The sequence below is a fragment of the Colius striatus genome, chromosome 1 (genome assembly GCF_028858725.1).
Source record: "Colius striatus isolate bColStr4 chromosome 1, bColStr4.1.hap1, whole genome shotgun sequence".
NCBI lineage: Eukaryota > Metazoa > Chordata > Aves > Coliiformes > Coliidae > Colius > Colius striatus.
Window position 1 is genome coordinate 192,450,735 of NC_084759.1, and position 14,978 is coordinate 192,465,712.

A 14,978-nucleotide genomic window follows, 5' to 3' on the forward strand; every position below is an offset into this window, starting at 1 on the left:
ACTCTGAGCGTGATTTCTTACCCAGATTAAACAGTCTTTAAGTAACTGGATAAAAAAAAATATTTAGGTGTACTTTGGGCTAAGCTGCTTATCCATAAATGATAATCAAATTAATAGAACATGTAAATTTATTTCAGATCTATAAAATACCAATCTAAAAATATCATTTTACAGACAATATTAACCATTTAGTTCATATTTTAGTATGGTCTTAAGCTTATCTTGCACAGAATAATAATAATAATAATGATGTAACAGAGCAACAAAACAGTCTACATTTTAACTTCTTAGATTTCCTTAACTGGAGTCTACCATGTACATCAAAAATAGTTGTGCACTGTAACCAATTAGACATCCACATTTCAAGAATAGATTGGCTGTATCTCAAAACTGAGACACCAATTACAGTACATTTATTAAAAATCCTTCAAGAAGACGCTCAGTAGTAACAGTGGTAGCAGTAGTTAAAATCTTACCAATTCTGTGAAATGATCAAAGCAAATGATAACAGAATTTTTACAAATTCAGTTAATCATTTCTATGTCACATAAACCCCATGTAACACTACACTGAAAGAAGAAATTACACAGGCACAAGTGCAAAAAAAGCAACATTGTAAGCTATCGTCTCTCTTTGGTAAAAATCAATTAGCAGGAAGTATACCATCGTAATTCAAGTCAAAGACTAGTTTATGCTATATATTTTATCCTTTCCTGCCATAGGCAGACTGGAGGATTTGCAAGCATTCTACAGTAGAGAAGTTAAAATTCTGCTTAACATTGCCCATATTTTCCTCTTTTAAGTTTAAATATTAAAGTTAGGGATTTTTTTCTTTCATAAATAGCTTTTCAGTAGTATAGTCTCTTAAGGAATTTAAAAATAAATAGCAAAATATACACAATTTCAAAGATTATATTTAGTTCCTTCTAGGTATATCCTGAAAATACATCACCAAAGAATAAATAACTTTGGGTTTCTCAAATATTTGGTAAAAAGTCAACTACTCTTCCATAAGGAGGTTTTCTCTCTGAGGAATAAGGAAGTACCATTGCTTTTTCTACAAAGCTTTTACTATACAGTTGGAATTTTAGTAACTTTCCAGCAGGAATATAATCTGTAATATAATATGGTTGTTCCCTATTAAAAAGTACAGTAAAAAAACCCTTTTAAAAATTAAACCTTCAGAATTTCAAGTTAAAGCCTGAGGAACCCCCAGGGAACCATGAGGTTCTCCTGGCAGAACAGTCAGGCTCAGTTATCTACATCAGGAGGCTACAGCAACAGCTGGGTAACTTCCTCCAGTGGCAGGGCCAAAGCTGTTTTCTAACAACAGAGGAAAAATCCCAAAAGGACAAAGTGTCAAGGAGGAGACAAAAGGGAAGGATGTGGGTGAAAAACACTTGAGTGTAAAGCCCTCCTGAGAAGTGAATTGCTTACAGAAACTTCAAGAGAACCATAGATTTTCAATAGATTCTTCTGCTTTTGACGTGCTTGATCCTCATGAACTTAAAGTTAAGGAAATGTCATAGGGGATTTCTGTTTGAGTTTGCAGGTTAACATCTTACTCAAACTTCTCCTTCATCTTTATCTGAAATCGGTACTAAAAAAATACAAGAAAAATGCAGGCCACATCAGCAAAGCAACCAGTTAAAAGAATCCAGCAACTTCAAGTGTCATTAGACATTTAAAACAAATAAATCTTAACTGCAGAAAGGTCTTCTGGAGGGGCACAAGTCCTTCTTTGCCTTTTTACAAGATCCATTTAAGCTGCCAGCAAAGAAAAGGCAATTTGGACTGCTCGTTTAATCAGAATTCATAAATAACGTGTAGATTCACCAACCTCCCATTCACACCCACACTGAATTTACATAAAATATTAAGCAGAATGCTTCTCTACTCCTTGTTTGATTCCAAGCACAAGATGTAAAAACCAGTTAAATTGCACAGTCCAGCCCTTATCTCTGCAAACCTCTATCTGATCGAGAAAATGCTTTTTGGCATCCTCTTCACTTTTCCCCACTGTCAGCGCGTCCCGGATGTACTCGATATCCTCTTTGCTGGTTAACTGGGGCATGCCAGTCATCAGCATCATGGAGAACAAGATGATCAGCAGGTTTGTGTGATGTCGAAGAGCCAAATAAGCCTTCACACATACGTCCTACAAGAGAGAAGAATGTTTGGTTAACTGATAAGGTGAGGTGAGGTGAGAGGGATTTGCCAGGCCTTCACTGCCAGTGAAGGGATTTCACAGGCCTCTCATTAGCCAATGCCACTCAGTTGCTGAGTAGGCCAGAGGGAAGAGCGCCCACCAGAGCTGACATCTGCAGTCATGGCTCAGGGGCACCGTGTTCATCCCCACACCTTGGCGCAACAGGAACTATCCTGGTGCACAAACTAAAGGCTCTTTTAAATAACATTAACCACCTAAGCATAAAACCTTAGTTTCACCAGCCTTTCATATGAACTTCCCTGTGGCTGTTCCAAGAGGCAGCAACAATTCATCATCTCCCTTTCCAATTGGCCTATTCCCATTTAAAGACCACGGCTGGCGAGTGATACTGAATAAAGCAGCACCTCCAGGGGACTGTTCTCGATGTTACATATGTGCCTATTCCCTTTGCAGAGGTGGCAGCTTATTTAATGGAGAAGATTTTTCAGGCTTGGTGTTCTGAGAAATTTTGCCAGCTGACAGCTCTAGTTTCCAGGCACACTGTCTTGACTTATAGTGTTTATGTACTGCCATACTGCATTCCATGGACTTTTTTTACAGCTTTTTCCTTTCCATATATAAGTCATTTGTGCTTAAGAACATAACCTTTAGGAAAAGGAAATTTCTGAGGCTTGGAAAAACAAGCAATGCTTTTTAAAAGAATTTTTAATGCTAAGTGACAAACACTTAAAGCTGAAATTATTGCTTCTTAGATTAAATTTATTATTCATTTACTTTTAGAAATAACATCTTAAGGAAGACAATGCAATGGAGAAATCAATCATGTATTAGGAAGTTAAATTGGGTCTGCAATGCAGTAACGTAAACAGAGGAAAAACATTGCCAAGAAAGTTATTGCTATTAAAACCAAAGCTGAAGCAATGATGATTTTTACCCAATTAAATATTCACTTCAACCTTTCCACAAATGTATATGAATTTATTAAAGAATTCTTAAGAAATCCAAATATTTTAACAAGAAGTTCCACCAAATCTCATTGGCTCTCTACAACACTGTTAGGTTTTGACAAGGTGCATGGGGTCTTTTCCTTCCTTAGAAACCGTAAGAAATGCACAAATAATCTTAACATCTATCACTGCTCACATCAGCAACACCAGGGCAACCAACCAGACAGGTCAGGAAGATCCTACGAAAAGAAATTATATGCTGAAGTCTGTAGGGTTTCTTTTTTTCTGTTGCTTGGGTCCTTAAATCTTTTACACTGTTTCCAAATAGGTTCTGTCCTGAAATAAGATCACACTTATGAACTCCAATGTTAGTTTCACTCTACTGAAGCAGAAGATAAACTGCAATGGTCAAAGCCCAGTTTACAGCAGAAAACACCACCACCTCATCACAGGGATTAGTTTCTCTCCATGACACCAGGGAAAAAAATAATTTTTGTAAAGAAAAATCTACTTCTGTATTATCAACTTCAAACAGGGAAATCTTGTCACAAGAGTTAGTGTGTGTTTTGTTCCCCTTGAAAGAGATGAAAGCTCTTCATTGTTATATCAAAGAAGGTTTTACAGTTCTGTATGGATGGTGCATCTCACTGCTGCAGGTATCTGAGACAGGAAAACAATTATGCAGTCAAGAACCTGGCATCACTGCCTCTCAGAGGCTGTGCTTCCAGGAATTCAAAAGATTTTTAAAAAAGCCATATCTGCCAGTTACAGTTATTTATTCAGACAGGATGAATTAACATCTTCCAAGAAAACTCATTTCTACACTTCTGAGAGAAGCAGAGAGAACCAAAAATAACACATACGTATGTGTCAAGGATATGTAGATGTTTACCACGGGATTAAGAAAAAAGATGCTAATTAATCTAAAGCCACAGGCAAAATGAGAGCAGCTGAGGGGAAACCAAACTCCTGTTGTCCAACAGACAATAAAGAATAATTTTTTAGAGAGCTCGAGAGTGTTTTAAGTATTAGTGTGCTTAAGGTCAGTTATTTTTATAATGTAAGGTGTCCGTGTACTGTTGTACAGACCATCCCTTCCCTGTACATTATACTACAAGTAATTTTCAACGACTAATTGTACAACCTCCTGCTTTCTGTCACCTTTATGTGACAATGAAATACATGAGATTTTGTAAACAAATGGCAAAGAATAATTTAATTAGCACTGAAAATACAGAGCTCTCCATTGTCAAATCAGCAGAGTAATGAAAAAACAAATAAATCAAATATAATGAATAACAACATACTCCAAATTTAATGCCAAAATCAGCGCAGACAATTTTAGGCAAACTAATAATAGGTAGGAGGACAAAGCTCAGAAGACTACAAAGATCTTACATAAGGCTCTCTCAAGGGTTTCTATGAGTAAGAAGTGAAGAAGTTGTGTGTACACAGGAGGCAGAGCATTGCATGGGTTTCAGCCAAAGGCGGGAAAGGAAATGCCACCACATATGACACTTAAAGCAAGAGAAATCTGGGCAGTACTAAGTTCCAGAAAAGTTGCCAGGCCACTCACAGCTTTAGCAGTTGACTAATAACAAACTATACTCTGTTGCAGTCAATTTTAGTCTAAATTACTTGTCCTATTAAGCTCCCCTGACACCTGCAATATGAGCTATGGCAAACACGTCTGTATGGACAGTATCCAACAGGTGACAGAGAAAGGAAGCTTTTTAAAAAGTAGATATTTTAAAATATTAAAACTCCTGAAGCCTATAAAAACAAAGGATTCCTCTGAAGTACAACCTATTTTAATGTAGCTGAAGTACAAATTACTGACAAATACTCTTAAAAATTAATGAAGGATAAATGCCGAGACTTTCTCATTACTACATGAGCAGGCAAACTGAATGAGTCCCTCAGTATTAGGAAACATGATGAAACCAGCCAGTTGAAAAGTGAAGCTGTAACTGTTTATTTTTGTACTCTGACTGTATAATTCAAATTTTTTTTTTTACAGCAATATACGTGATGCAGCATGTTGCTCCATGTTACTATTTTACTTGTATGAAAGTATTTTAACTTTCTTTTTTTGGTCTTTGAGACTGAAAAGCTTCTTAATGTACTACCAGAACAGTTTATAAACAGTAACTATAATGCAGCACAACTCTATATGAATTAACATTTTTTGGGTCAGCATTATTGCTGTCTGTGCCCAAATCATCCCAGCTAAAATGACCAGATCACACATCACATTCACAATCCACAAAGGTAAAGCACGTGAATCAGTTTTTATCTGGTTACTGGCACAAGTGGAAAGGACACTGGCACTACCACAACATTCCTGAACTGTCTACAGCAGTGGCACGGTAGCAGCATTTAGAAATTCCTACCAGAGTAACAAAATATATAGTCACACACACACAGAAGTGTATGAGATGAAGGCACAGCTTACTCAAGAGGGGCTAAGATCAAAATCACCTCCTACTGCTTTTGGTGCTTGGGCTGCTGAAGAAAAGGTCAGATACTCTCTGGAAAACTGGATGATCCACATCTATAAGCACAACCTCACCTCAGTGCAGACACTAACAGCTTGCTAGTCTTCCAGTTCTCCATTAGCACACTTCCACATTTTCAATGATTTGCTGCTTCTAGAACAGAAGTCTTCTACAAAATGACAAACCCTAGAGCGATGCTTCAGCCCTATACTTCCACATGGTTTACAGCTTTCCTGTACAAAGCACAGCTCACGGGCTTCTCTGATAGCATGGGCTCAGCATTCCTTCCCGCAGCAAAACTCACCCCACTCCTGAGCACTCCTGAGCAACAAGCCCCTTTCAAAACACCTGCTCTGTGATAAAGCTAGTCATTGTGCAAAACAAAGGCTCAAAAATTGCACCCAGTTCTTCAGTTACTTTCATAAGTCTGGGCTCGGGGATGACAATTGCTTTGTTACTCGCTCTACCATCATGTGTATGCTCGAAGGGACATACTCTATCCAACAGCAAGAACCTTGATCAGCTACTCAGGTTAGAAAGTCAGACCTTTTAATAGGAGAGAGAGAATGGCTCTGCAGAACATCTACATTAGGCTTTTGCTTAGATTCACACTCTGGAGGAGATTTTTTCTTTTGATATGATAGAGAACCTGCTTTCTAAATTAGGAACTTATATAAAGTCCTTAAACATGAGAATAGGAATAACACCTCAGACATCCATTCCCTTCTGCTCAGCCATGTTCTCAGCATTAAACATTAAACCAGCGTTTTGCTTTGCTCTCTTCTCACCCAGGTCCTACATAAACTTGAAAAAATCACAGCTGTTTCAGAGGGGCTCAGTTTCAAATAGAAGCTGCAACAGAACAAATTTTTAACACCATTCTTTTCTTTCAGCCCATTACGTCCATCTACTTTACAAAACCAGAGCACCTCAGGGTCACTGCAGCTCTCGATTCAGATGCAGTAGTTGGAGGCCCAGAACATGAGGTCAGAATGAAGAGGGAGTAACAGTGGCAAAGCCCTCCGAGGAGAACCTTGCACCCAGTCCAACAACACAGACGGCTCTGCTTACTGCCATGAGGCTCATTTAACTGCACAAATACTGAAGCCCTCCACAAAGTATTTTCTATCAAGACAAGAAACAAAGGACAGACTGCCTATCTCACCTGCTGCTAACCAAAGCTTTTCAACATGGCTTTCTAGTTGCCATAATCCTACAGATAATTTTTGCTCTCGGTTGAGCCTAAAATATCCTGGAATTGTATTATGATTCAGTAAATTTTATTGACATAATACCCACAAGCCTTAGACCTTTTAAAAAACTAAAGCACTAATGTATATTTCAGAGAATAAAAAACATTGTTTAATTGATTTGCAGCTAGATGTTCATTCTTTACCTGAAATTTATGGAAATGGAGACTTGTCTTCTTTCCAGAAGTCCCCATGACAAACAGAAAATCTGGAGTCAGCACAAAAGGAACTCTTTCCTTATTAATTCCAAGGAAGCTTTTATAATTCCCAAGAATATGGCCAAAATCGATATGGAAAAGGTTACCTTCATAAAGAGAAGAAGCTGCAGTTAGGCTCAAGTGGAATAAACTGACAAGAACATTTACTTGTATTCACAATCATTCCACAACCTCTTCTGAAGAGGCATCTATGATCACTCTTTAGTTTAGCAGAAAAGACTATTTTTTTTTAGATTCTGTCCTCTTGGCAAATTACTTTTTATTTATCTTTGGCAGTTGTTAAAAACCTGGCAGAACTGCTGTATTTTCTAAACACACACTCACAGCTTTCAAAAATCAACCAAGGAAAGCTTGTGCCTCAGATCTGTAACAATCACATGGGAAAGGCTTGTGAATTATGTTTCAAATACCCATGGGATTCTGGTGCTATCCAGCATCTTGGCTAATGTAATTCATTATAACATGCTTCTTCCTCACAGACCTGCATTACCAATTTCTAAACAACTCTGCACTGTGCAGAGTAAGTTTGCATTATCACCCTTTGGATAACACTGAGATTGCAGCAGGGTATCAGTTCCCAGGAAAGGGATGAAAAACTCCCCTTTTAAACATCACTACACCTACAGGACTAGAGTGCTGCTGCTCTTCAGAATACTTTATGACTTTCACTGGCATACAAGATGCAAGGATAAAAGAGTATGGTTACTTAAAAACATAAGTTTGTAATAGTGGTACATGTGCCAAAAAAAAAGGTAAAACATCAAATGATGTAAGATGATACTCGTCAGTAGGTGGAACATCCTTAGATGTTCAGGATTTCAGCCAGGTTCCAAGTCCTCCCAACAAACCAAATCTGACACTCTGCAGGCCCCTCAAGACTGCCATCCTTCTGGCTTCTCTTGTGCAAGACATCTCCTAATAAAGATTTTTAAAGCAAACTTGCTCCTGACCACAACCTTTCTCTGTCTCATTTTCTGCAAGTGGGCACTAACATTGCGTTGTATTACACATAATGCTGAAATGAAAGCATTTTTTGGTCTTCTTTTCCTCAAGGACTTCTGGTGAACTTTTTTACTGTAGTCTTCAATTAGCTCATTTCTGCCTTCAGGGTACTTCTCCTCTCCAGCCTTCAACTGGTACTATAATGTGATTAACTACATATCCTTCTAACTAAGCCCAAAAGTATTTTCTGTCTCTTAGCATTATGTAAAGACTAATGATGAAGCAAGAGGATCCATGAAATTGGAAGTGAATTTCTTAGATCTCCATATGTCCCACTTGTTCTGTACTCCTTTCTGAAGCCTCCATAGGTTAGTAAAATTAGGCATGAACCAGTGTGCAGCTACAGAAATAGTTCCCAAAGTTTGCAATTAAAAAAACCTCAATGCATTTCTTTCAGGAGGATTGTAAACATCCACAGACTTCAGGAGCTAAATCAATACACTCCACATGCACTTATTTTCCAGGACTTTCTACAAAGGTATACAAAGCAATTATGCTCCTCAGAAGTTAAAATAGTCCAGTAGTATCTGAATTCTCACAGATACAGTTCCATTGAACACTGTTAGAACCACATCCAGACTCCAGACAGGTGAACAGCTGACTGCTTTTGGAAGTTTTTTGGTTTTTAGATCATAGATCTAGACATTAAAAAAAGAAAAACATTTTAAATTCCTCATGACTTAGTTTGTAACAAACTCATCCTTGGAAAAAAAAGGCATTATTACTGATAAATATCTAGTGCCTATATGAAGGCCAAAAGGGGCAACAATACATTTGAATGTCATGGGAGGATCTGAACTTGTAAGTGATGCAGACAGAACTGGATTGTGTCTCTTCATTCATTGTTAAACTCATCATTTATTAAATCAAAAGGTAAATCTAGTGAAGTACAGACAGTACACTCTGCTTCTAGGAAATTCTCAAAAAATAACTCACCTGTTTCTGTAATCATAATATTGTCATTGTGTCTGTCTCCTATTCCAAGTACGAAGGTTGCCACACAGTATCCAGCACAAGAATAAACAAATCTTTCCACAGCTGCCTGGAACTAAAAATAAATCTTAGAGATGTTAAATGCTTCAATGCTAGAAACTAAATTCAGTCATTCTCAAAGTCATATGCCTTTCTGTTAGCATGGATATATCAACAGTTACACAAACTGTCTTATCAAACACAGCATTGCAGAGCAGAGATGAAGATCGTGGCCCAGCATTGCACTCATTTTACTGCATGAGCAGGCTTCAGCCCTCAGCACAAATAAAATGAGCATATAGTCGTCCATGTTTTCTGAGAAGAAAAGCTGACAAAGCCCTAATGGCTCAGTGGACCTACGTAAGCAAAGGAGTTGTGTGTACCCAAACCTGTATTTAAATCCTCTAAATCCACACTGCCTTTCAGATGTCCTTTCAATCTGCTTCTCACGTATCACTTCTAAAACCCAGTGACAAAGAAGTAATTTCTAAAGCATCTGGTTTCTTAGGAGCTCGGCTGCCAGCTGGATGCTAAAGGCTCTTTCACAGACACCCACACCTGAGTGCAGGGAAAATGAGTGGATTTTTCAACTCAGGTAAGTAACACAAACACAATCTTATGGGTTCTGTGGTCCTAAATGAGTAGGATGCATTGGAAACTCCCACTTTAAAATTCAAAGAACTCACCTTCTCTTCAATCATGCACCTTTCCTTGAGCCACTGGTTTAGTATTTCATCTTTAAATGCACCAGTGTTGCCAACTGTGCTCTGTTGAATTTTGGCAATTGTTGTAGCATCTTTCACAATTTCAATCATTCCTAGAGACAGCAAGGAAGAAGTCAGAAGTTATTACATTTATATCAAAGCATATTAATATATGCAAAATTAAATTTAAAACTCTGTTTTTTTTCTTAAATCAACTGCAGAACTTCATAGGTTGTGAGCAGAAACTTATTTTACAAGCAACAGTGGTTCTTGTTCACTCCCAGCTGAAACAAGCCAGAGTTCATAACTAGCCTGGCATCCTAAACTCCTCCATGAGAACGTAAAACCTTTTAAAATGCACTCATATGAGGAGTGCAGACCCTCTGCATAAAGCTTTTCTCAAGGAGTGGAACTACCTCCTCTCCTGATCCCCTCTGAAAGCCCAAGTACCATTCACATTCCCACCAGATCCTCTCAAACTTCACAATTTTGAGGAGGACAAAAGAAGCTGCAGCATTGCAGCAGCCTAGTGACACAAGTGTTGCCAGAGCTGTGGCAGAGGAACAGAAATGGCTCTCCTGCACCAAATCTAGTTTAAGTGTGCATATGTGGAGAAAAGTTCAGAAATAGCAGTACACAGTGATGTACAGCACTGGGATAGCTGGTGGAAAGCTCTGGCTGTCGGGGCCCAGAGGCTTGCCCCTAAACTGAACAGATTCTCACAAAGGTAAATTAGCAAATCAAAGCAATATGGTGCAGAAACGAGGATTTGTCCTGTTCAGACCAACATGGCCTGCGATGAAGGGGACGCGGGAGAGAAGGAGAAACAGAGGCTGTCCACAGCCCTGTGCTGTAGCTAAGAAGAGTAAATGCAATCCGCCCTTGTACTGGGCCTGCCTGTGTGGGGGAAGGTCGGATTTTAGTTGAACTTATTTGTTAACTGGAAATATTATATTTTCTTCCTCTGGTTTGAGTTCAACAGTGTCTTCTAGGCAAATGCCTGGCTTCAGCTCCAGCTCAAAGATAAGCAAGCAAACAAAAATATTCCTTTCTGCCCAAAGTGATTCAAAGCAGTTTCTGATTTGGTTTCAGTTTGAATTTCTGAAATGAGAGACCCTCTCTCTGAAATGTCTATCTATTGGATAGATAGTCCTGTCCTTTTCCAATTACTGAATTATGTACAAATTTTTCATTAACAAAGTAACAACACAGTAATCTTTTCCTGTCCCTGCCTTCCAGTGTATCCCAGTTCAGGGCTGACTATCTATCCCCTGAAGGTATTTATTTTGTCTTGACGGTGGCCTGGATTTGTTTGTAATAAAATGATTGAGAAACAGCACCTCCAAAACCCAGCACCAACACCACCAAATTCAAAAGCTCTGCATTTTGATCTGTGCTTGACTAGATGTTGTTTTCCTCCCGTGAGTGAGCTTCAGATCACATTCCAGCTGTTGAAAAGTCTCAAGTACTTAAAAATCTCCCTCTACCGGCCAATAGCTCCTTGATTCCTGGGGAGAACAGGCATCTTCTGCTTCCTCTTGCATTTCAAACCTCCCAGCATGGCTACACTGATTAGCAGTCTGAGAAGTCCCCAGATTTTAAAGCAGCTGCTGCTGAGAACCCTCGACTGACCACTCCCCACTGCGCTGCCAGAGCAGTGATATAAAACCTACACGGAATGTTGTGCAGCTTATTCTGCCCAAGTAAATACATTAGAGGCACTGTGGTTAAAAAAATTACCTGCTCTAATAGTATAACTCTACTGGCAAATCCTTCTAAATACAGACCTGCCACTTGGTATGTATGATTAATCCCAGAGAAGGCTTCAGACAAGGGGATAGGGGAATCTCAAATGGGCTATGTTCAACCGGGAGGAAGAGCAGCAGGGAATGCACTCTGTCATGTGTTTCTGGGGAGCTGTGGTACTACAATAGGTGACTCTTACATTAAATGCCAGCTTGAACTTCTTAAATTTGGCAGTGAGGCAGCACAATAAGTAGTGATAATTGCCTTGCAGAGCCAGGAACATATGGCCACGTCAAAAGGAGAGAGAATAAGGTACGAACTTTTACCAGTGACACATGGAAGAGACAGTTCCTCCTACAGAGGTCTATTTGGCAGCAGTGGTGGAGAGGATGGATGTTTCCTAAACTGCCAACTGCAATAAATGCAGAGAGGGCATGCCAGCTTCAGGTGTAAAACACCTGTCTGTTTCCCTGTGCTCAGCGTAGAATGGGGTACTGTCTTTCTGTCAATACACAGACACTGCCTCAAGTTCCATGAAGTATTAAGAGAGAGGGAAGAAGCAGCTTGGAAGAAGACCACATATGAATGTGGTGAAAGCATATTTGTGTGCTGTTACTCTTTGGTTTTGTTCCAAACAAGCATAAGCTCTACATCAAAGTGTCCCACATTTGGTATTACAAATTTAGGCTGCAGGTATTCTCAACAAATTGAACAGTAGTCTCCAGCTCTTGCTGTGGTGCTTACACCTTGCCCATGCATGCAAAAAAATTAAACAATTGTTCCCCTGAGATAAAAGGATGAGGAGTCAATTAAGGCTGCATGAAAGAACCATGAAGTCTGTAGGATCACTGGCAGAATTCCTCTACCTTCCCCCATTATTTTATTACCTTGTCTTCAGATGAATTTAAACAAAACTAAATTAAATCCTAAAACTCTTTCTAGAAAACTGTTTGTTATAACACACCTAAAGGAGAGCCAAAATCCATCTCTCCTATTTACATATTTTGATATGTAATGTTCCATTTCCTTTATTATTAGAATTCTATGGGTACGATTTATTTAATATTAAGACACTTAGATTATGAGAAAGGAAACCTTTCTGTCACACTATCAAATATTTTATCAGTCAATTTGGGGTTTTGGTGTTGCTGAGAGATACTGAAGCCAAAAGAAAGGATGATAAAAATTTTATGTGGCGATGGATTTTAGAGGAAGCTCATTACAGATACATATTCAAAAGAGTTCTCAATTATTCTGGGATTCAGTTCATTATTCTCCCATAAAGCAAGATATATTGCTGAAAGAGAAAAGAGTTAAAAAGCTGGAGATCATGGAAGACACATAGCAATATTTATATTATCAGTTATTGTCATATTGCCAGTTACACCGATGACAACCTTTAAGTAAATATTTCCTAGATTTAGCAAAGTTGTACTTGTGAATCTGTCTCACTGATGCACTGTTTCTACCAGCCAAAGCTTTCTTTCAGCATACCAGCTTCTTTTGGGCATGGCCAATTTTTTTACGCTGAGGAGGCTTTTCCTCCAGCCAATCACTAGAGAACTGCTCAGCAAAACTGACTCTACAGTCACTTTTGTATTATCTGGATAGTAGGAAACCGTGCAACGTGGATGTGCTAGGGTAGGTTATACAAGCAAATCCAACCATAAAGAGTCAGTTTGGAGCCATAAGGATGAATAAATTATACATCAGTCTGGCATTTCTGGATGTGATTGAACTCTTCTAGAGCTCATCAGGTGGCTCTCCACAGCATCAGAGTTATCCAGAAGGTCTGTAAGCAACCACTTGATTTCTCTCACCATGAATTCTGGAAAATAGATCACCTGTGCAGCAGGAACTAATGTCCACTAAGAAATAATGCCCAAGCACCTGTTTGAGCTCAGTAAAGGGTACAAAGCTCTAGGTCAGAAAATAAACCCATAAATGTCTTCCTCTTTTAACACTTTCCTGAATTTTATTCATATCAGCAGATGAAAACACATCTTGAATAAGCCACTTTCACTTCTTTTTCATATTAAATATTGTTATTAAAGAGGAATTTTCAGCAGAACTCAAACAGTTGGACTTGCAAAACATTTATCCTATACACAACTTCTATAACTACAGTATTTTGAATTTCTAATTACAGGGAGGGTCACCACATACCTATTTTGTTCCCTGTAGAAATACAACCATATGGTAACAAACAGAGGTCCAAAGATTCCGCTTCCCAAATGGATTCCATAATTCGAAGAATCTAGTAAAAACAAAGGTACACACTGTGATTTCAAATTATTTGCACATTACCTGTTACTCACACAAATAACACCACCTGGACATCTGACATGTGGCTGAATATCTGATTTATGAAGATTTAACTACAGAAAGCATGCAGTCATTCAAGATTATCAGGTACAGAAGCAGGGTTTGTATTTCCTCATCTATCCCGTGATCAGCCAAACTTTACTGGTTTATAAAGTTTTATTAAATAACCTCATATGATTTCTACACGAGCTGAGATTGACTACCTTAGCAAGTACCTCCTTTTTATTTCTCCATGAATGTCCCCAAAAGTGCTAGCAAACCAGTTTGTCAGAACACTCACTGATAGATTACTACAGCAATGCTACTTACTGATTTCATTTTAATTTGTAACTTCACCCATTGCATAAATAAATGATAAAAATACTTCATTGGAAAAACAGGAGATCTTGCACTAAATGAGATTCCTTCTCTAGAACATCAAAATGTCAAGTATATATGGCACATGGCAGGAGAAAACAGGGTAACAGTGAGTACTGGGTCTGGCTAAGATGAAGTTAATTTTCTTCAGAGCAGCTAGTACAGTGTTGTGGTTTAGGCTAGTGATCAAAGCGATGCTGGTGACACACTGAAGTTCCAGCTATTGCTCAACAGTGTTTGCAGAGCATCAAGACTGCCTCTGTTTCTCATTCTGCCCCACTGTGAATAGACTGGAGGTGCACAAGAGGTTAGGAGGGGAAACAATGAGGCAGATGCCCTGAACCAACTAAATAAATATTCCATGCTGAAAAATGTCCTGCTCAGTAATCATAGACTCATGGCATGGTAGGGTTGGAAGGGACCTTTAGAGATCATCTAGTCCAACCTCCCTGCAGAAGCAGGTTCACCTAGATCAGGTCACATAGGAACATGTCCAGGCAGGCCTTGAAGACCTCCAAGGAAGGAGACTCCACACCCTCCCTGGGCAGACTGTGCCAGGGCTCCCTCACCCTCACAGTAAAATAGTTTTTCTTATGTTTAAATGGAACTTTTTGTGTTCCAGCTTCATCCCATTACCCCGTGTCCCGCTGCTAGATACAACAGAAAAAAGGGATGTCACAACCTCCTGACACCCACCATGTAGATACTTATAAATATTAATGAGCTTTCCCCTCAGTCTCCTCTTCTCTAGACTAAAGAGCCCCAGGTCCCTCAGCCTTTCCTCATAAG

The 14,978-nt window shown here is 38.9% G+C and overlaps 1 protein-coding gene across 1 annotated transcript in view; it reads right to left on the reverse strand.

The window, feature by feature from the left end:
• Positions 1-369: 369 nt before the first annotated feature.
• The window catches only part of PIK3CG (phosphatidylinositol-4,5-bisphosphate 3-kinase catalytic subunit gamma), a 34,468-nt gene continuing 19,859 nt past the window's right edge, over positions 370-14,978 (reverse strand). The window contains exons 7-11 of the mRNA XM_062018876.1: positions 13,674-13,764; positions 9,744-9,874; positions 9,022-9,133; positions 7,012-7,169; positions 370-2,158 (exon numbers count right to left, since the gene is read on the reverse strand). Of these exons, the coding sequence (XP_061874860.1) occupies positions 1,877-2,158; positions 7,012-7,169; positions 9,022-9,133; positions 9,744-9,874; positions 13,674-13,764 (774 nt within the window). The 3' untranslated portion in view covers positions 370-1,876. The remainder of the gene's footprint in view (positions 2,159-7,011; positions 7,170-9,021; positions 9,134-9,743; positions 9,875-13,673; positions 13,765-14,978) is intronic.